The 21,648-nt window shown below is 35.0% G+C and overlaps 2 protein-coding genes and 1 long non-coding RNA gene across 4 annotated transcripts in view; 1 reads left to right on the top strand and 2 right to left on the bottom strand.

Moving 5' to 3' along the window:
* Positions 1 to 22: 22 nt before the first annotated feature.
* Positions 23 to 5,257, bottom strand: LOC144563306 (eukaryotic translation initiation factor 3 subunit D-like). Its single transcript, XM_078312759.1, has 4 exons — positions 5,118 to 5,257; positions 3,508 to 4,680; positions 1,458 to 1,786; positions 23 to 704 (listed from the first exon to the last, which is right to left on the bottom strand). Exons 2-4 carry the CDS (start codon positions 4,510 to 4,512, stop codon positions 257 to 259), a joined length of 1,782 nt encoding a protein of 593 aa, XP_078168885.1. The 5' UTR covers positions 4,513 to 4,680; positions 5,118 to 5,257; the 3' UTR covers positions 23 to 256.
* A 1,490-nt stretch (positions 5,258 to 6,747) lies between these two features.
* On the bottom strand, positions 6,748 to 11,667 carry LOC144563138 (F-box/LRR-repeat protein At3g26922-like). Of its 2 annotated transcripts, XM_078312541.1 has the most exons (4): positions 11,555 to 11,667; positions 10,486 to 11,460; positions 10,223 to 10,384; positions 6,748 to 7,296 (listed from the first exon to the last, which is right to left on the bottom strand). In XM_078312541.1, exons 2-4 carry the CDS (start codon positions 11,428 to 11,430, stop codon positions 6,988 to 6,990), a joined length of 1,416 nt encoding a protein of 471 aa, XP_078168667.1. In that variant the 5' UTR covers positions 11,431 to 11,460; positions 11,555 to 11,667; the 3' UTR covers positions 6,748 to 6,987. The 2 variants fall into 2 exon arrangements, with proteins under 2 accessions (XP_078168667.1, XP_078168668.1); XM_078312542.1 differs by lacking the exon at positions 10,223 to 10,384.
* Positions 11,668 to 16,062: 4,395 nt separating this feature from the next.
* The window catches only part of LOC144563132 (uncharacterized), a 57,852-nt gene continuing 52,266 nt past the window's right edge, over positions 16,063 to 21,648 (top strand). The window contains exons 1-4 of the long non-coding RNA XR_013514270.1: positions 16,063 to 16,310; positions 16,677 to 16,943; positions 17,827 to 18,385; positions 18,470 to 18,799. This is a non-coding gene — a long non-coding RNA (uncharacterized LOC144563132). The remainder of the gene's footprint in view (positions 16,311 to 16,676; positions 16,944 to 17,826; positions 18,386 to 18,469; positions 18,800 to 21,648) is intronic.

Below are 21,648 nucleotides of genomic sequence, written 5' to 3'. Positions count from 1 at the left end.
GAAATGTTTTTGTAAACCTCAGTTCTGACAACAAAAATCTCTACATTTTGTTTCTGCCATCAAAGTTTTTCATGATATTATTACCAACTCTGACAGAAAACAAAGCCTACCAAGTGTCCTGAAATTATCCAACAGTATAATCCAAGGAAACCAAAATCAAGCAGCCACAAAACTGTCAGAAAATCCTGCCACTAAACAGCAATATAACTAACATAAATACTCTATATATCAAAAGGTACCATACAACCTATCATCCCTAAACAGCTACAACATCATTCGTAGCCTCAACCACATCAGCCACGTCAGTAGCCGCACCATCAACTGCCTCACCATCGGCCACCAAGGCAGACTCTCCTTCCTTGTCAGCTTGTCTGACCTGGACTTGCTCCTCCTCAGGAAGCGGCTCCTCCACATAGTCGTTCTCAAATGCATCCGGAGGCACCTCGTAGATTCTGACCTGGGGCTTGGCAGGGTCCTTGACGAGCACATACTTGCCCTCGCCAAGCTTCATGCAGAGGTCGACAATTGACTTGACAATTCCCCACATGTTTGCTGTGTTTAGATTGATCTGTGCAGCAAAGTCGCGCGGCTTGTAGCCGATCACACTTAGAATCGTGTGGTTGTGTCTGTCACGAGGGTGCACACGCGACACATACCCCAGCTTCATTATGTCAGCACCTGATAGTAGTGCTTGGACAGTCCACCTGATAAACAGAGAAACAATTTGATAGAAGAACTTTTTAAAAATTATATTCTAATCTCACATTGATATTTCCCGGTGTCTAGTATATGGACCCTACTGAACAAGCAGGGCTTGACCAGTTGGGCTAATACGCTTAATAAAGCATGAGCCCTCTTGTGCGTCACATCTTTACATGCTGTTTTCAAAGTCTAAACCGTCGATCCAAACTGCTCAACATGATCTCCATATGAAAATATGCTTGGAGACAATACTTCATATTTATTAGAATTTTTTTACAATTTTTTTAGATAGGTAGAAAATCACTGTTTTTGGATGGTCCAGAATCTTCTTGAAAACAGTGATTTTCTACATATCTAAAAAAATAGTAAAGAATTTCCAAAAATGTAAAATTTGGTCTCCAAGCACATTTTAAAATGGAGATCATGTTGAGCAGTCGAGATTGAATGTTTGGACTTTGAAAACAAAGATAAGTGAAGCACAAGAGGGTCCATGCTTTATAAAGCTTATTAGCCCAACTAAACCCTAATCCAGTTGTTATAAGTCCCAGAAGACAATGTCATGCTCAAATGAAAAAACACTTTCCGTCATGTACCTATACTTCACATATTGGTACCGGGTGCTAATAACCAATGTAGTGGAGTAGGAGGACAATTTTACCACAAAAAATCTCAAATTGTACTTGTTTGGTAAGATCCAGACATATCCCAAAATCCAAATTTTTCTCAACCAATTATTATTAAAAAAAAGGAGTTACCTGGCAAGCTTGTTGGCATTGTTCTTGAGCTCAGTGGCAAGGACGGCACCACGCTGAGTCTCAAGCTTCTGACGCCAGTCAACGCCAGTGAACTTGGGGTCAAACTCATTGAGGGCATTGAGTGTCATGAACGACCGCTGCTCCTTCACATCAGAAACGGCATGCACCTCGCACCTGGCAACAATGTATGTGTCACCATCTAGCTTCCACCTCCGGTACCGGTAGGCCACTGATCCCTGCTCGTCAGACACAGGACCAGCACCATCTGTGCTGTTCACGAAGGGGTTTGGCTCGTCAAAAGTTACCTTATTGCCATCTCTAACAAGTACCTGTTAGGGGACACAAAATAACATATGATATATATTTACTTAACGCACTATGTTGAGTCTTACAAAATGTAGTACTACATTTACGCATGATAATTTATTGAGAAATTTAGAGATACGCCCATCATAACTTCGTTATTTAGATATTTACCCATTAAAACTTTAAATTTAGTTATTTCCCCATTCAAACTCATTCATTTTACTTATATCCCCATCTTGTAATTTAATCAATTAAATACACTAACTAATACTGATAAAAAAAATAATATGACATTTTTGTCCCAAAAATGGAGAGAATGCTATTTTAACCCTTCTCAGTTCTCTTTCTACATCTAGATTTTAGAACCAAAATAAAAATAAACACACTATGCCCACTCCGATGTTCTTAATTTTTCTCTTTCTACTCATATTTTACCTCCTTGTACCAGGCAATACAGTTGACCCCCCGCATTCCACTGAATACTTCTATTGTGTTTGTGGGTAAAAGTACCAGTACAGGTAACTATATGAACAACAACACGTACCAGTCTGACCTTAACCATATCTCTTCTCAGCTCTGCACTCCAATTCTACTGGTAATGGTTTCGCAGATGGTACCGTTGGTACAGTACCAGATAATGTGACGGGTATTGGCCTCTGCCGTAGTGATCACAATACCTACTCTTGCTCCACTTGCCTTTCTCTAATATTAGTAAATTTCTTTGTACTATTCTGTTTTTCCCTATAGAATTTCTTTATTTATTTGTCTTTGCTGTTTTCTAATGATGAGGTTGTTTACAATCTCATAGTAATTCAAATTTCTTATAATTGAGTATGTTATTTTCAATAATATAATTGTTTGGATATAAACATAATTTTAGGCAAGTTAAATTGATTAGAAAGACCAAATTGTTGGTACTTTTCATATCACAGCTAAATCAAGCAAATATATGTAGACTAATTAATCTGCTGTATATAATAAGAATCAGCAAAAGGCTTCATAGTTATTTCATTCAAACTAGTCTATTTCGACTAAAAAGTTAAGCCGTGTACATTAGTAAACTCAAAATCAGAATAACAAAAACTAGATGGAGAGAGAGAGAGAGAGAGAGAAGAGGGGTTAAAAGAGTGTCCTTTCTCCATTCAAACGACTAAATTGTTCAGCACCTTATTACTGAGAAATGAGAGGACTGGTGATTAACAAAGGGAAAGAAGGGGCAAGGATAAAATGTCATTTTATTTTTTTTTATCAATTTTAGTTAGTGTTTTAAATTGATTTAACTACAAATGGGGATATAAATAAAATGAATGAGTTTGAATGGGGAAATAACTAAATTTAAAGTTTTGATGGGTAAATATCTAAATAATGAAGTTATGATGGGTATATATCTAAATTTCTCTAATTTATTTTCCCAAGGAACTAAAGGGGAAGAACACAAGTTGAAGTCACAAGAGCACGGGCATTAAGTAATAGAACCTACCATCTAACCAACAATTAATATAACAAAAACTAAGGAAAACATAAAATATTTCTCAAAAGGACTTGCATTCTACATTTATTACCTTTTAAAATCAAGTTTAATGCCAACCTAAATTTTCAGGGTATGTGAGTCAAATGTTTATCTGGAAAAACTTGGTTTATTTTGATGCAACTCACAGGGTACCTGCTGCAATGTTTTACTACACCAAACACATAAAGCATGCTACTGAAACAACTAAAAGGAAAACAAAGAAATCATCTGTACCTGCTGAGCGAATTTCTGGTTGATCTCAGTTGCCTCTTCTGACAGTGACTGAGGCGAATTGATGTCATCCTTCGAATCTGGCAACGGCTCTTGTGCTGTCTCATTGACCGGCAGCAAGTCAATCTGCGACCTATCCCTCTTATCCAAAAACAACTTATTCCCGACACGCTGCATAACAATATCCCACGAATAAACCGACCTCGGAGCGCACATCAGTGCCGACAAGATCGCATCAGTGGCAAACACTGTCGCCTTATCAGCAGCAGCAAGACGGCGTATGACAGGATCATCCGTAGTGGTGACACGCACAGCATTGCGTGCCTTGAACCGCTCAAGTCGCTTCTCATTCTTCGGATTGACACGATCGTACACCCGATCATAGAATTCAAGGGACCCACAAACAAGCAAGTCCTCAGGCGGATCGGGTACTGAGAAAGAGAGCTTGGTGAAGGTGGAAAAGGGAATTTGATCCAGCATAGTCCATTCAGGTTGGATATCAACAGAGGATTTGTAACCAGGACCAGACCCACGATTGCCACCTTGGTGGTTGGGGTTGTTGGAACGGTGGAGATGATACATGCGGTCGCGGCGAGCGCGATCTTTTTCAGCTTCCCGGCGTTTGGCCTCGACCTCCTCGTCACGGCGTTGGGGAAGTTGAGGGCGTTGGTTGAAGCGCCAACGAGGGCCAAACTTGGGTCGGGGAGGAGGCCGGGCGTCGACGAGACGGAAGGAGGAATCGTCGGCAGCAATGAGAGCAGAGGCGTCGTCGAGAGCGAAGTCGAATACAGCGTCACGGGAGTTGGAGGGGTGAGGGGCGTTGGCGTTGGCGTTGCGCGTCCAATCAGCAATGCGACCGAGTTTCTCTGATCGGGAGAAGGGGGCGAAAGGGATGTTGGCCGGGTGGGAGCCGCCAGAGAGGCGAGGAGGGAGGAGGGGGACAGCTGGGGTGTCGGGTGGGCCCCACCCGTCAGGATTAAATGGCACAACGCCGACGTCGAATCCCATTGTTGGTAGTGTCGGAAGTTAGAGAGGTAGAGTTGGGTCGGATCTGATCTGATAGTGGGGTGGAATTGCGGCAGCGGCAAATTCCTTGAATTGGAGAGGCGCAGAGAAGAGAAGGTAAGGTAACCTCTGTGTAAGAAACGAAGGGGCTAGGGTCTTCGTTGATGTTGCCTATTTTAATTAAGAGAATACAAATTAATTAAAATTTCTATTAAGAGAATACAAACTAATCATCATTTATCAGAAAATGATGTTGCCACAATCACTGGAATTATCCTAAAATTTTGCCATACAGGAAAAAAATCACTGAAATTTCCAGCACTGTGCAATACCAGAACCAGTTACATGTGGTCTGAAGATATCATATCATATCGTTCATTGTTCTGCCTTCTTTAGTGAACAAATGGCCTCAATGAACTTGTTCATTAATAAAATTGGACAATGGCACAGTACAAATGGTCTCAAGAGTTCATTGTTCTGCCTTCTTTAGTGAACAAAATTTATTTAAGTAATCAAATTAATTGCAAGTTTAGTAATCAACTAATCACAAATTTGAGTCTAAATAACGAAATTTGTTCAAGTAATCAAATATATTGCAAGTTCAGTACCTGGAGAGGGACACGGGAGAGACGCAGAAACGATGGAGAGAGGCCGAGCGGATACGGCGGATACGGCGGAGAAAGCAGAGAGGCTCGCGGATTGGTTGCTATTTTGTTTCTTTTTTTACTTTGGAGCGGAAGGGTTAAAAAAAATCAGAAGTTGAAAAATGAAAACCTAACTGTTTAATAAAGCCTTGTTTTTTAAAGCCCAGAATTGTAGTCAACGGTCCAATGTTTTCTCGAAAGCCCAATAACAAAGCAAGGCCCGTATGGGATCACAACATTATGCTTTCAATTTGGAGACATCCCCCACAGTTCGAATTTTGTTGTTGTTGTTTAATTATTTGTTACATGAAAATTATTTAGTGACGGCTAAAAAATTCAAATATTAATCAATTAATAGCTATATTTATATAAATAAAATTAGTATCATTTCTGAGCTATGGCAAGATTTACAAACTATAATTACCATATAAAGACTTCAATTGTTCTGGATATTGAGTTGCTTTTTTCCGGCAATGATAGTAGCAACACTGATTTGACTTAATACAACGCATACGTAATAGAGTTAAAATGAAAAATAATTTACATGTGTGCTGGATTAAGCTAAATCAGCACTGTTAATATCCTTACCCAAATAACTAGAATAACTGTATTTTGTGTATTAGTGATGGATTAACTATGGTTAAGCAATAGCATTTGTAATTTTTCAGGGCGCTGAGCTAGATATCGACAAGTTTGACATGCAAACGGTTAAAGTGGTAGGCATTATAACACATATTTATTCAATAAGTATAACTATTTGAAGAACATAACAAAAAAATGATATCAAGTTGTTTGACAACTACTATTAGGATTATTACATATATGATATCGGGCACGATCCATTCTGCCATCTCTTTGAGCATGAGTTTATGCCCCGAGCTATCCCATGGTCAAACTATTAATTTTATTTGTTGTATGTTCTTTCTTTTACTATATATATTTTTTTGAAGTAAGAAGAATTATAAGAGTGAGGCTATGGTTCTATGCATAGTGCATATTGGTCGGTATGCATAGTGCATATTAGGTTTTATTGTATATTAGGTTCTTCAAAGAAAATAGTTGATCGGACGAATTTGTCTTACAAAGTTTTCATATTATTGGCAACTATTGAATTCTGTTCATGAGCCAAATTGATTGGCTTCTTTGTCCCAAGATATTAAGATTTTTAAGATAAATTTTACCTTTTTTTTAATGCAAAGCTTTGAAATTTATTCTCTTTGTTATATATGTGAACTATAGATGCATCAGAATAATTGTATTAGACTGTAACTTTATTCAGTGTATGCCATTTCAATTTTTTACTGAAAATGAATAAAAGTTTTAGACCTAAAAAACTAAAAAAAGAGATCAATTTCAAAAAAGAGAGTGATGACATCTTAATTTTCATACATTGAAAATTAACAATAATGTAATACTATCAATTCGTGAATAAATTGAGCTGTGTAGGATTGAAACTGAACTGATCAAAATAAACTTTCAATCTCCACTGCAATGCGTGGGTACTTAACTAGTTGACAACAAGACATCTTTATTTTGTATAATTAATTTTAAACTAATCAAATAATAATCAAAGGTCTGCAAACGTTATCACATTATAGAGTTAATTTTAGGCTCATCATTTCTTAATATTAAGTTTATCAAATATCAAATAGGATAAGAGAATTATGTTCCTTCTCTGTCAACCAAAAAAAAGAAAAAAAAGATAGATTATCAATTGTGTTCAATGTCACAAGAAACTAATTTATAAATTCTTCTCTTCTCAATCTTCTTCCTCCTCTTTCCCTTCTTGTTCCTCAATCTCTTCTCCACATTGTTTTACATCTCCTTCTTCCTCCTATTCTGCTTCACATTCACAGCCCTCTCCTTCTGATGACCATACTTCTCCTTCGACATCATCACCACCAACACCAACATCAGAATCTTCATCATCATCACCACCATTGTCATCATCATATTCTTCCAGTTCCGATACAACTAATTCCCCCAACATGATCTGAAAACGCTCTACGTACCGAAATAACAGCTTCTGTAATTCATCTAGAGATTCATAAATGTGTCCTTCCTTGCTCTCAATCAACTGACAGTTTCCATGTTCACTTACTACCTCCCTCAACTTCAAAAGTTCAAATTCATCAGATCCATCCTACAAATAAGATTTAATCAAAGGTAAGAATTGTTGGAAATAGTAAACCTAATTAATAAGTTAATTAGTCAAATGATAAGGTTTCTAGGATCATGTTGGGATGTGCAATCCATGCACTTGATACTTGTGTAATGTTTAATGACATTTAAATTCTAAGGTATCTAAAGGGGCACCATGTAGCCTATAAATAAAGGTGTTGTCATTTGTACTTTGTAGGATAGTGAGAAAATATTGATAATAGATGTTAAATTTCTGCCATAGAATGTTCTCTTCCACTACTAAAATATATTAAATTCATAACAAATACTAACAATAATGACAGAACCAGGAGAACATAGACCAAAAAAAAAAGGTTTGCATGGACAATGGGAGGTCAGAACCTAACACGCCGAGCAAAGACGCTGTGGGAAATGATCTGGGCAGCGGGTGCCTGGGCGCTGTGGAGAGGGAGAAATAGGAGACTGTTCTCAAACAAGAGGCGTAATGTGATTCAGTTAATAAATGATTCGGCTGTCGAAATTTTCTTTTGGATTAGCTGTGTATAGGCAGGGGAGAGGGATGCATATCCTCTGCATTAACTCAAAAATGAATATTTTGAGTTAATAAATCTCAACCGTTTGATTTTAAACGGAGCCAATCCGGTCCCTGCTTATGGTATAGGGGCTCTTTAATATTAGTGCAGATTTAGTCTGCACAAATCTTAAAGCAGATCGGATGATCAATATTCATTAACTCAAAAGATGAATCTTTTGAGTTGCAGAGGATACAAATTCAGGGGAGAGACCTTCTTTATGTGAGTAGGTTCTGCATCCTACTAGTGGCCATTTAGCAAGCTAAATTGGAGTTTAGGTCACAGGTTGACCCTTTAAATATAGCACTACACAGAGGGGGTTGTTTTTCTATTTTATTTGTGTAAATATGTTTTTTCCAATATATTTGTCAAAAAAAAAAAAAAAAAAGGTTTAGAGGATGCCAGAAAACAGCAACGGATCGATATGACTAAGAAAATGGACAAAGAGATACATCTCAGTATCTCCTAATCCCTCTATATTATTTCATCACAATGAAACAAGACACTCAGATTCAAGACAACTTGGTAACAAAAATACCTATAATAACAATTTTAATTCAAATTAAATAAAATAAACAATAAGTTAAAAAAATATTCATGACTAAGGTATAACTAATTAGAACCCTTGGTTAGAGATGTTATTATTCAAGCTTATTTTTCAAGACAAATAGGCACCAAAATAGCTTGCACCTGCCCATACAAATCTTGATCTGAAAAGTTGAACTCAATTTAGATTAATTAATAAGCCGGCTCAATTAAGCTAACCTAAATAAACTAATTAATAAGCCGACTCAAGCTAACCTAAATAAACAATTAAGTCAAAAAAAGTATTCACGAGTTTTGGAACTAATTTAAACTCTTTATCGATCCATGGCATTATTGTTCAATTTTTTTTTTTTTCCAAGACTAACAAAAAAGTTCACAGTGCTTTCCTGACCATAGAATCTTGATCAGAAAAGTGAAACTCAACTTAGGTTAACTAATAAGCCAACTCAACCAAACCTAAACTAGAGATGGATAGGGAGTTGACCATGCAATAATTATCTATTTGCATCAGTTCACTTCTGCAGCAAGTATTTTTTTATATTTCTTCACATGTAGGTCCATACATCCATGTGAAGACAAAACTTTGCTGGTTGTGCATGGAGGTAGCATCCCAAGGACAGTGCCAACAATATAAGAGATTTTTGGTTGTCTTGAAATAATTCTGGATCGAGGGACCTATTTTTCTTTGCTAAGGAGAAGATAAATAAGTAGATGATATCATAACAAATCATTCAACCTTATAAGGAGGCACAAGATAATTCTTCAAAGAGATTCCAGGTGTTGTTTGCAAGATTCATAAGATTTTCAGAGTCACCAATATTCCTAAGGTTGAAATTACAAGGAAGCAAATTTCAGTGGTTGGTTTTTATAACAGTTGGGCTTTACCAAGGCCAGGAATTCAGTTGAATAGAATTGAGATTTAGGTAGAAAGGCCATAAGAGAGAGAACCAAACATCTGATTACCATCCTGAGGAGTTGGGACACTCGACTGGGGTCAGTGTTGGCCGGAATCACAAAATATCAACAATGGTTTTTGGATGATTTTACAGCAAAGGACAAAAACCGCACTAAAATGGAGAGAGAGAGAGAGAGAGAGAGAGAGAGAGGGACATAAAAGGAGACAGAGAGAAGCTTTGCATGGTTTTATATAGCTGCAATCTGAAACTTAATAAGAAATAAGGAGGTCATTTTTGTACTGCAAACTACATGGAAACTTGGAAAAGGCACACTGTTGAAAGGGAATCACATAGCATCATTATGACGGAATGAGTTTAGCTGGCAATCTACTACCATGCCAATTCCTTTCCATGTTTACAAAAGGCAAGAAAGCAACAGTCCTAGGAGAATGCCTAATAACCGAGCGCACTAAAATGGGAAAAAAAAAGATTTCTCAGGAGGATCCTTTAATTCAACACAACATGTATTACTACACACAAAAAAAAATAAACCCCTGCTCTTTTTACAAAAGACAAGAGAAGACTTATTAATTTAGAAGTTCAGAATGTTCCACGACAACAACAGATGATTTGACCCCATGTGGAATTACAATAGATGTACTCAGTATTCAGTCTAATTCAGACTAAATTATGGACTCAAAACAAAAATTGACACGTACTTGACAACTACTTCTAAAATTTGCAGGGAAAAACTTCATATGGTCTTTCATTTTTATGCTATACAAATGAGGCTAGTTGATGAACTATTTTCCTAATGAGATTTTGTTTCCTAAAAAAAATAAAAGAACATCTGCAAAAAAAGGGTATAAACAGCCAGGCACAGATTTTGGAGTCTTCCTTAAAAGATAAGTACCTTGCAATGGTAAAAGGACAGCTTCTCCAAATTTGGTGACAGCTGGACGAGAGGATCTATCATATCCAAGCAAGAAATCTGAGAACCATCAAAATTCTCGAAATGTACAGTCTTGAGATCCTCAAAGTCGGGACAATTCTTGAGAGCATGTCTTAGCATACCCTTCATATAAAGTAAGGGTACCAAAATAAATAGAGAAACAAATAATTAAATCAATGATAACTTTTTTAATTCATAAAAGCACTTGGAATATATTTGATTACTTCAGCTTCTGATCCGTGAAGAACAACATCAAGGTTTTTCACTCTCGAAAGACCCTTCATGATCTTGGACTTGCTTTTATAGAATCTCGTCTCAAATCGAGCATCAGTAAAAAAGCTAACAGATGCTTTCACTAATGATGACATGTTTTCGAAAACAAACCCTGCAAGCTGAGAGGACACAATGGTGACCTTCAAATACTGGAGACTTGGAATGGATACCCAAATCGTTGGGAAGATACAGCAACCATCAAACACTAAACTCTTAAGGTTGGTAGTGGTACAAGAAATGCGAGATACGTGTACTGCGCAAGCATACAACTCCAACTCTTCAAGCTTGGGACAACCCAATAGAAGCATGTCCATGAAATCAATTGTGATTGTAAAATAACCTAGGTTTAATCTTTTCAGATTCGGAAGATTAACCAAGTTTGGTTCTAGGACTTCAGACCTATCTTCTTGGTCAACTTGTAGCTTCATCTCCTCTAGAGATGAACATGAAAAAACCATATCAGGCACTTCTACCCTGGCAAAATTAGGTTGCACATATATAGACAGCACCCGAGGGTTGTGCTGTAGAACGTGAGTAATCCACCTTCTCACAGGATGACCTTGATTGCAATAATTTTTAACTTGATACTGCCACACCAGAGTGAACCTATCTATCGGTTGACCTTGTCGTGAGGCTAACACAGCATCAATTAAACTCACAAACTTCTCATGGCATTCTGGGTTATCATTTATAAAAGTTCCGGGTCTAGGAAATGAAAAGATATCCTCCGACCAAAAGTCAGCAAAATCAAATTCGAGGACGGGCACAGAGGCCCACACCTTCTTCCATGGCTTTGATAGCACCGATGTCTGTACTGCCAACTTAGTAGGCAGGTAAGACAAGATGTGAACTTGTAGTGAGTCGGGCAAGCCACTTATCCAATCGATGTCCCTCATCTTCCTGCTTCAGTAGCAACTCTTTAATCCCTTCAAAAAATCATTTTGTCAAAACCCTTCATAGAATCAATCATTCTTGTATTAGATGCAAATATACCTTAAAACAAGAGAAAGTGACATATACCTTAAAACTCCTGAGACACTGTAGACACGGTAGAGCGTTAGTAATGCACGATGTTTCAAAGACTCGAGAACTAGGGTTAGGGTTATGATCATGGTCTGCAAAATCGGCCTGAGTCGGACATTCCAGGCTGATTGTGGGTTTTTTTTTGCGTCAATTTGACAGGGAAGTTGATTTGGGAAGGAAAGAATCGAAACAATCTGTGGAGAAATAAATGCAAAATGATAAATATTTTTAAATAGATATAGTGTACTGATCCATTGTGTATAGAAATAGAAAAAAATATTTGGTTCACAGTGGACCAGGGAGAAACAAGGTTCATTATGTATAAATAAAGGTTAATTTTTCATATACCTGCCTGCGAAGATTTTTCTAATTTCTATATAGCTCTGTACAATTTATTATATCTAAATTAGACACAAATTCTTACATTTTTTTTCTTTTTTTACCTACGTATAATAATTCTGAAATTAATTATAATTAAATTTATGATTAAAATAATAAAAAGACAAAAGTACCCTTACTTTAGAATTAAGTTGAAAAATATTTGCAATTTTGAAGTCTTATATTGCTATAGGTTTCATATCATGCAACAAAAAATAGTTTGATAATGTCTTTGATATCACATATTCACATGTCTCAGCAGAACTCTAATAGTATAGAATTTTTTTGAACCAATACTTCTTACTACATGGCAACAACCAAATATTTAACAAAATTAAGCTCACCCACATGATTCTTTATGCTCCTGTACTATGAAAATGGTGACAAAAATTTGTTCAAACTGCAGGTGTACTATTATAAAAATTTGTTCAAAGTAGATATCATTTCCAATCATATATTAAAAATCCACCAGAATATTGGCATAATGTTTTTTTTAAGGACGGTTACTACATCAGGATAGAAGCTTTGGGTCCGTTTTAAAACCAATATATGTAGTTGCTGACTTCCTTCTATATATAGTGATAATAATTTTAAAATCAATTTCTAAGCTATATATCCTTATATTACATTTATAGTGAGATATTTCCAAAAGTTATCCTCAACAAGGGGGGTGCAGATTTTAACAGCTACAAATTTAATCCGCACAGATCTGTAGTGAGAGAAATTTTTTTTTTTTTTATAGACCAAACCGTCCTTTATTTGAAAAGGAAATAATAAAGTTGAATTTATATCATAAATTAACAAATTATCTTAACCTGCCAGCATTAATTACAAAATTATCTGGATTCCAAAATTATATTCTAAATATATAAAATAACAGTCATTACCGAATATAATTCAAATGAAAAAAAAATTAAGAATGACAGCTATAACACATAAATGCATATATACTACCTATTTCATAGCATAAAAGCTCCATAAAACTATAATACTATTACTAGGTATTCATAAAGATTCATACAAATTCAAACTATAAATTACCAACTTAACAAACAAAACATAAAAGATAGAAAAACAAAATTAAATTAAAAACATACTATCTAAATAAAAATCACTACTCCTAAAAACACTATTTTAACAACATAAATTCAAATAAAATACCTTGGGCTTCCGCTATCCAACAAGAATGAGACTAAAAGCAATTTGTGATGGTACTATTACGATCGGTGATTTTAAACAACCGATCCTAATTCTTTTTTTTTTTAAGTAACTTGAGCGAGATATCCTCAAGACTGTAAAACAATATACAAACACCATTAATTAATTTTTGAAATAATAATAAAAATTAAAAAATGACCCAATTGAGCCGGAGGTGCGAGAGGCTCGGCTTTGAGAGGGAGAGACGGAGACAGAGAGAGAGAGACACGGAGGTCTGAGGATTTGAGAGGGAGAGACGGACACTAGTACAAAAAACCCCTTCACCGACCCTTAATCACCGACTCTTTTAAGCAAAGCATCAGTGTTGCTCACACTATACTGACCCTTTTATTAAATAACAGTCAGCGTTGTTATTCAACACTGACGCTTTATAAACAGTCAGTGTTGGTTATCAACACTGACTGTTTTTAAAAAAAGAGTCAGTGTTGAACACCAACACTGACTGTTTTTCAAGCGTCAGTGTTGATTACCAACTCTGACGCTCTAAAAACAGTCAGTATTGGTACTCAACACTGACTCTTTTGAAAAACAGTCAGTGTTGAGTACCAACACTGACTCTTTTTCAAAAGAGTCAGTGTTGAGCACCAACACTGACTCTTTTTCAAAAGAGTCAGTGTTTGTACTCAACACTGACTCTTTGTAAAGCGTCAGTGTTGAGTAGCAACACTGACTCTTTAAAAACAGTCAGTGTTGGTACTCAACACTGACTCTTTGTAAAGCGTCAGTGTTGAGTAGCAACACTGACTCTTTAAAAACAGTCAGTGTTGGTACTCAACACTGACTCTTTATAAAGCGTCAGTGTTGAGTAGCAATACTGACTCTTTAAAAATAGTCAGTGTTGGTACTCAACACTGACTGTTTATCAAGACAGTCAGTGTTGCGTACCAACACTGACTGTTGGTAAAGCGTCAGTGTTGGGTAGCAATATCAGCAGATGATGAAATTTATGATTTTTGTACAGCAAATAATATGAATAAATTCCAAAAAAAATATTTCCTACTTTTATACATAACTTGTGACCAAATAATATTTGTAATTATCAATTTCATATAATTTCATCAATATTTGTTCAAACAAATTGAGCTAATAACTGTGGACCGTTCATTTTCTTATGAATAATCAACGGGTGATCTGCAATCAAATAATTCCTAATTTATTTTAAAATGATCATGTTAGTACCAGGAACCTTAAAAACAAAAAAAATAATTGGAGTTCCAACAATTGTAAGCTTCGATCCAATGTGTAATGTTTATAGCCTTACGATCTCGTTATATTCTGTCGCTTGGATGGATGTGTAAATGAACATCAAATTAGATAGCATTACATGCATGTTGCATATATGAATTTTGCATAAATTAAGGTGGGTTGTTCTAAATTCAATTTAATTCTAACTTCAAATTTTGCATAAAATTATTCTAATGTTGTGTATATATTTATTGCAGAAAAAATTGGATTCACCTCAAAGGGAAGCCAACAGTTGAAATTATGTCAAACACAAGCAAAACAGAGAGCATGCTAAAAGAATTACCATTCAAATTGGATTCACCCCAAATGTCGTCCGTGGGTCGATTGGAACCGTTTAAATTACTAGTACAATTGTTTAATTATTTAATTGTTTAAATTGTTTAAATTGATTAAGTAGTATGATCTTTCGTATAACATACTAAAGGAATTATATTAACATGAAATTTTGACTTTAATTATTAAGCTTTTTATCGTATACAATATGGTTTTTATTTTACATAATAAATTTGTATTTATAAATCTGTCTAAATTTGGAAGATATTTAACAATTATGTATATTTTTCATATTTTTGTTTGTTTCATTTTCCATTCTAATTTATATTTTTTCCTTAATTATTTTTTTTCAAATATAATAATTAAAAATATACTATTTTGGCTTGAACATTTCATTGAACACATGTAATACATTAAGTTACTTGAGAGGATATGGACTCCCACCCACAATCTCAAAAATGGACACCTCCTTTGAAATCAAGACTATTCATCTCCTATCAAACGGATATAAATTTACAAATCTAAATTTAGGTAATAATTGTACAGAAAATAGTATGAAAAGAATTAAAAATAAATATTTTATACTCTTTTTACATCTTATATGTCAAATAATGCTTATAAATGTCAATTTTATATAATTTTATCGTTATTTGTCTCTTGAAATTGAGCCAATAATTTCATATCGTTCATTTTTACGTAATCAATCAACGGTTGATGTGCAATGAAATGAAATTTTATTTTCATTTACCTATCAATCAAGAGGATGAAATATTGAAACATCGAAGCACTATAAACACTTCTAGTTGGATTGAAGCTTAGACATGATCGAACTTCGAAAAATTTATTTTGGTTATGTTTAATATTTTTTATCTCATAAACTTTTGCAAAGAATATATCTCTTAAATAAAATTCAATCTATATAATATAATCCTATATATACAAAATTATTTTGCAAACTTTTTTATTTTTCTTCCTTGCAAATTTTTTAACTTTCTGCCAAAAAAAATCACCGACGGTTTTCAAAAAAACAGTCAGTGTTGGTGTTCAACACTGACTTTTTTTTGAAAAACCGTCAGTGTTGATAATCAATACTGACTGTTTTTCAAAAAACAGTCAGTGTTGACACTAACACTGACTATTTTCGAAAACAGTCAGTATTACTCTAAACACTGACTGTTTTTCAAAAAACAGTCAGTGTTGCTCTTAACACTGACCCTTTTATCTAAAACCGTCAGTGTTGCTCTCAACAGTGACCCTTTTTTTTAAAACCGTCCGTGATTTTTTTTTGCAGATGCCGCTGAAATTTTCGTTCCCAGTTATATGTTTCGATTTTAGCCGCGAAAAACTTCATTTCCCCTTCTAAATTTCATTTCCCTCTTCTTTGCGATAAACGCTCTCCGTCTCTCTCGCTCTCTTCAGACCTTCTAGCCGCCAGACCTCACCCTTTTCGCCCAGCCCTAAATCCTCTCTTGCTCTCCGCCTCAGCTTCCCTCCGCCTCAGCTTCCCTCCGCTTCAGCTTCCCTGTGCTCTCCGCCTAAGCTTCAGCTTCAGCTCTCTGCCCCGAGCACAAACCCTACCCCGAGCACATGAGTACTAAGCACGCAGTTGTGCTCTTCAACAGATATTCAGCTTCTCAAGGTAATTAATTTCATTAATTTGGTGCGATTTCCCATTTTGCCCTTTGGATACTGGTACTGGTTTCATTGGGTCCTATATACTGGTACTGGACTTTACAAACACAATGCCTTTTCTTGCATAATCCATCTATAAGAGTGTTAAAGGTCACGACATCAGGTTCATACTGGTACTGGTTTCATGTCATGTAGATAATCCATTGCCTTCTCAATTTCAACTTTCTTGTACAGCCCATTTATAAGAGTGTTATAGGTTTATGACGTTAGGCTCAAACCCTTTACAAATCATGTCAAGTAGAAATCTCAAGGCTTATCAATTTGACTTTACTTGCGTATTCCATCTATAAGCAGTGAGTTCAATTGTGTACAGCTATAAGCATGGTTCTCGGATTTTGCCGCAATGCTTAACGAGTCTCAAGAACAAATTCTTTCAGAGGTCGTTGTGATTTTGAGAAACTCGGTGCGTGGTTGTCTCTCGGTTGAAATACGGGTGCTTGAAGCGCTGTCCTCTTGGTGCTTCTGAATTCTTCTGTTGTCTCGGTGTGATGGTGAATTTGCTAGTTGATGGCCGTGACGCGAGGTACTTCTTTGGTACCGGCCACTTTCCATCTCCCTCACTAATGCCTTGCTATTTCGGGTAATTTCTTCAAACCCGACTCTAAATTATCAATCTTGTGTCTTGACTGAGTGCTTTGAATTGTTATGATTGGCCTCGAGGGTTGTTGATTTTCCCGGAGGCAACTGGTTGGGTTGTTTTTCCATGAGACATACACTACTGTGCTTGATTCTTCCCTTCTCTGTTGATGATTGGTGTTGTGCTAATTATCCGAATTGGGCATTCGATACGATAATTGATATAGTGACAGTTTGTGCCTTGTTTCGATTATGATCTGAGCATTGCTATCCTTTTTCCTTGTTGACTGTTACAACCCTTGAGTGCTGCCTTGTGTGAATCGAGTAAAATCAGACGCTTAAGTAAACCTAAATAGAAGTATGAATTGCAAAGTGATGCCAAAATCCAGATGTTTCTGTTCTGACCTGTAGATCTATAACGTACCAATTGCTGGATTTGATTGGGTGGAAATGCAGTGTTAGCTAGTTAGACTTTTTTTTGAGAAACTCGGTAGTTTGGTAGTCAGTCAATCTACTAATTGAACCATACCAGTAACAAGTTTTATCATGCAGTAAAAGTTCCAAGTTGTGCTAGTAAAATTTATCTGTGTTTGGCATGGCTGAGATCTCAGTCGGTTAATACCAGAACTTTTGAATACAGGTCATGCATGTGTTAGTGAGGAAGATTTTTTTCATACCAGTTTGGCCAATTTATCTATAATAATTCCCAAGTATTACTATTAGGCTACTCATTAATACTGACTGGCCAATTTATCATACCAGTTCCATTCTTCATTTTTTTACTAAGTTTGGTCTAGTCAGCATTAAACAATTCGAGATTATTATATACAATTATTATATTCAAACTACAAATTAACATATAATTCTGGTTCATCTGTAAATTACAGATTGGTGCGGCCGCAGCTTATTTCAGAACAAGCTTATTCTTTGCTAAAAGATATTTTATTCTCTTGGTTTCATCAGTCCTCGTCATAACTTGGCTCAATTTGAGGTGCCTTATTTATGATTTCGATACTGGTGCTGATAAAAACAAAAAATAATCTGTGGTTAACATTGTTGGCAGGTACTTCATAATTCTCAAAGTATACATAGCTTAGAAATGTCAAGACTCCTGAATATTTTATTTGCAAATAGGCTGAAAAGGATAATACAATTCATAAGATGTTAAATGCTATTGGCAGATATGTTAATTTGCTAGTTTGGTTGGCTAAACAACCTATTTTCAGTTATTTCACCTCTCTTCCCTTTATCAAGTTTAGGAGTGTTTAACTGATGGTACATGGAGAAGCTTGCTTTTGAATTATAAGTTGATATGTGTTTATCTCTAAACAACCTATTTGCATGTGTAATAATTAATAGGTTCTGGTACAGTTTGCTAGAGGCTGGGATTTGTTTGTTGGCTGTTGATGAAGCGCATTGCATATCCGAGTGGGGCCATGATTTCAGGTTTGTAATTGCACTTTGTAACCTCTATTTTTGAAAGTTTTCATCTCTGACAGACATGGATGCATGAAAGCTTTGTTCGGCCAGGGCATAAAAGAATTGGAATGAAATGCAAGCATTATTAGGGAAAACACAATTGTTCCAGGATTCAGATGAAGCTATTTATGGATATAAGTAGTTTTGGGTTGGTTTTCTTTCCATTGATCAATGTGAGGTTGATTATGTTGAATAGGCCTCGTCAATTGAATGTCATCTCTTCTCGGGTGGTACTATCCTTTATATTAGTTATAGGTTGCAAGAAAGAGAAGCATTTTTTATTTAAGTCAAGTAAATAGATTTTTGATGGCAATTAACTTGGATAAAATTTGGTGTCTTTTGTGTGTTTTGTGGATATATGGCATGTAATTTGGATAACATGTAATTTGATAATTTTTAATGGCAATTAACTTGTTTGGTGTCTTTTGTTTGTGATTGTGGCATATTAATTTTTTAATGTCAATAAATGTTGAATGGTAATATATGGCTAGCAAAACAAAATCATGCCAACACAGAAAAACAGTCGGTGTTGGTGCACAACACTGACTCTTTTGAAAAAGAGTCGGTGTTGGTGCTCAACACTGACTCTTTTGAAAAAGAGTCGGTGTTGGTGCTCAACACTGACTCTTTTCCAAAAGAGTCGGTGTTGGTGTCAACACTGACTCTTTTGAAAAAGAGTCGGTGTTGGTGTTCAACACTGACGCTTTAAAACAGTCAGTGTTGAACCCAACACTGACTGTTTTTAGAGAGTCAGTAAAAGTTAATCTTCACTGGCGCTGGTTTTACTGACGCCGCCATAACAGTCGGTGTAGGGGTATTTTAACAGTCAGTGAAGGGGTTTTTTGTACTAGTGGGAGACACAGAGAGAGAGATGCTAAGTTGAAAATGAGAGGCGCGAAATGAAAATAAGAACCCTAAGCAGGTTATATAGGGAGTTATCAGGATCGGTTATTTATTGAACCGATCCTAATAGTATTGAGACTCAAAATTTTTGACTAAGTACAGAGGCGTGAAACAAAAATAAACCCTAGCGCCAAATTAGCATTATGATTGGTTGTTTTAAAAAACCGATCCTAATAATACTATTAGGATCGGTGATTTTAAACAACCGATCATAATTCTTTTTTTTTAATGTTGGTTCTGCAAAAAAAGAAGAAAAGAATTAGGATCGGTTTTTTGTAACAACCGATCCTAATTATTATTTTTTTTGCAAAAAAAGAAGAAAAGAATTAGGATCGGTTTTTTGTAACAACCGATCCTAATTATTATTTTTTTTTGCAGAGCCAACATTAAAAAAAAAATTAGGATCGGTTGTTTCAAAAAATCGATCCTAATAGTACTATTAGGTTCGGTTATTTTGAACAACCGATCCTAAATTTTTTTTTTTTTGCAGAACTAATATTTTATGAATCCAGATTATAATGCATTAGGATCGGTTATTATAAACAACTGATCCTAATAGTATGAACCATTAGGATCGGTTGTTTATAATAACTGATCATAATACTATTGGGATCGGTTATTATAAACAACCGATCCTAATGGTGCATATATTAGGATCGGTTCACTAAAAATGCCGATCTAAATAGTTTTTAGGATCGGTTTTTTTGAAAAAACCTATCTAAGTAGGTATTAGTATCGGTGGTTTAATATAGCCGATCTAGATAGGCCGATCCTAATTTTAGTTTTTTCACTAGTGGCTAGTGCCGCTATAATGCACTATTTAGAATTCTAGATAATACCCTTATGAAAACTCAGGATCCGTCTAATACCCCATTTTTTTGTTTTAACTCGAACAAAAGCGCCAAATTCGGACATAATTTTACCATGCATTTATGATTGATAGCTAGCGTTTGTTAGGAATATATGGAGAAAAATTTATTTTTTCAAACATCAATGGAAAAAAAAATGAGGATTGGTCTAATCGTCTTGCTAAATTAGGAAAAGTATCTTTAACAGTTTAACTAAAACGTGTTGAAAAGTCTAATAAAATAGGGGCACGGGCAAAAAAACAATCGTAAATATACGGATTACATGTAAAGATTTTTTTTTATTATCTAAACAAATAAAGGTATGAATAAAGTCTATTTCGTATTCGTTATTCAGTTAAATAATTATAAAAGAAATAAATTATATCTATTATATATGTTAATGAGCAATGAATATCCATTATCTAACCTCAAGGTTTTTCGGAAAATACATTTTATTAAATTTTCTGAACTTGGATAATTGACCATCCTAAATAGTTGTGTTACACTTAATTAATCATTAAAACACATAAATGAATTCCAGCAAATTTCAATAAAATTTTAGACTTTTAAAGCATATGTGTGTGTGTGTACAATGAATGTGTTCTAATGTTTTATTTAGTAAATAAAAGAAATAAGTTTATATTAGCATTATTCGTTTTTTACCTATTGCCGTTTCATTAATCGACAACTACAATGAGTAAAAATAGAGTACAAATAAGATAATTTGTAACAAGTAAGAATAAAATAAAGATACAAAAATGCTTCAACTTGATCCTTATTGTACTAATTGACACCCCTAGGCTAAAATCACATTCCTATACTACATTGGAAATACAAAAATACTAGTTTACCAATTGCAAAAATATGTTTTATTTAAGATTTCAAAAATGCTAGTCCTATACTTCCATTGTCATTATTAATTTTGTATTATGTATAATTTTTGTGCATCGCTAAAAAAATCTAAGTTTTCTTTTGTTCTTGCTGCGGAGTCGCTGTGGTGATAACTTTGCAATAAACATCTGAAGATAAAATAAAATTAAAAAAATAAAAAATAATCCCATCAATACACCTTTGCAAAAGCTTCACAACAAGGTTACCGGGCAACGATGAAACAATTCAATTTTGGATGCAAGATTGGGGACTAGGATTTCTAAATCTGAACTATTCGATTTAATTCATATCAAATCTAGGGGTGTTAATTGGGTTTGGTTTAATTGATTTTAAATCGAACCAACATTTGGTTTAAACAGTTCGGTTCATTTTGTAAAACTGGTTTAATAGTTCGGTTTAAAAATTTTAAAACGAATTAGACTGAATTATATATTTAGATATTAAAGGACTTATGAGTAATCCACTTATATAGATAATTGATTTTTTTTCCATGAAATAAAAATTGTTTGAAAAGCTGGGATAAACAGACACATGCTTACATTGACTAATTACCTGATTATATAATATTTTCAAATGTCTTTGTAGCCA

Source organism: Carex rostrata, chromosome 12 (assembly GCF_964058835.1).
Source record: "Carex rostrata chromosome 12, lpCarRost1.2, whole genome shotgun sequence".
Taxonomy (NCBI): domain Eukaryota; kingdom Viridiplantae; phylum Streptophyta; class Magnoliopsida; order Poales; family Cyperaceae; genus Carex; species Carex rostrata.
Note: the sequence above shows the minus strand (reverse complement) of the source record. Positions and strands in the feature narration are given on the sequence as shown.

What these genes read in the sequence shown, in the direction of transcription:
- LOC144563306 (XM_078312759.1), bottom strand. Translation starts at nt 4,512, where the DNA reads ATGGGATTCGACGTCGGCGTTGTGCCATTTAATCCTGACGGGTGGGGC. An exon ending in ACCAGAAATTCGCTCAGCAG is followed by an intron (nt 1,787 to 3,507) that starts GTACAGATGATT and finishes GTCCCCTAACAG; the next exon opens with GTACTTGTTAGAGATGGCAA. An exon ending in AATGCCAACAAGCTTGCCAG is followed by an intron (nt 705 to 1,457) that starts GTAACTCCTTTT and finishes TCTGTTTATCAG; the next exon opens with GTGGACTGTCCAAGCACTAC.
- LOC144563138 (XM_078312541.1), bottom strand. Translation starts at nt 11,430, where the DNA reads ATGAGGGACATCGATTGGATAAGTGGCTTGCCCGACTCACTACAAGTT. An exon ending in TTCACGGATCAGAAGCTGAA is followed by an intron (nt 10,385 to 10,485) that starts GTAATCAAATAT and finishes CTTTATATGAAG; the next exon opens with GGTATGCTAAGACATGCTCT. An exon ending in TGTCCTTTTACCATTGCAAG is followed by an intron (nt 7,297 to 10,222) that starts GTACTTATCTTT and finishes TCTTATTTGTAG; the next exon opens with GATGGATCTGATGAATTTGA.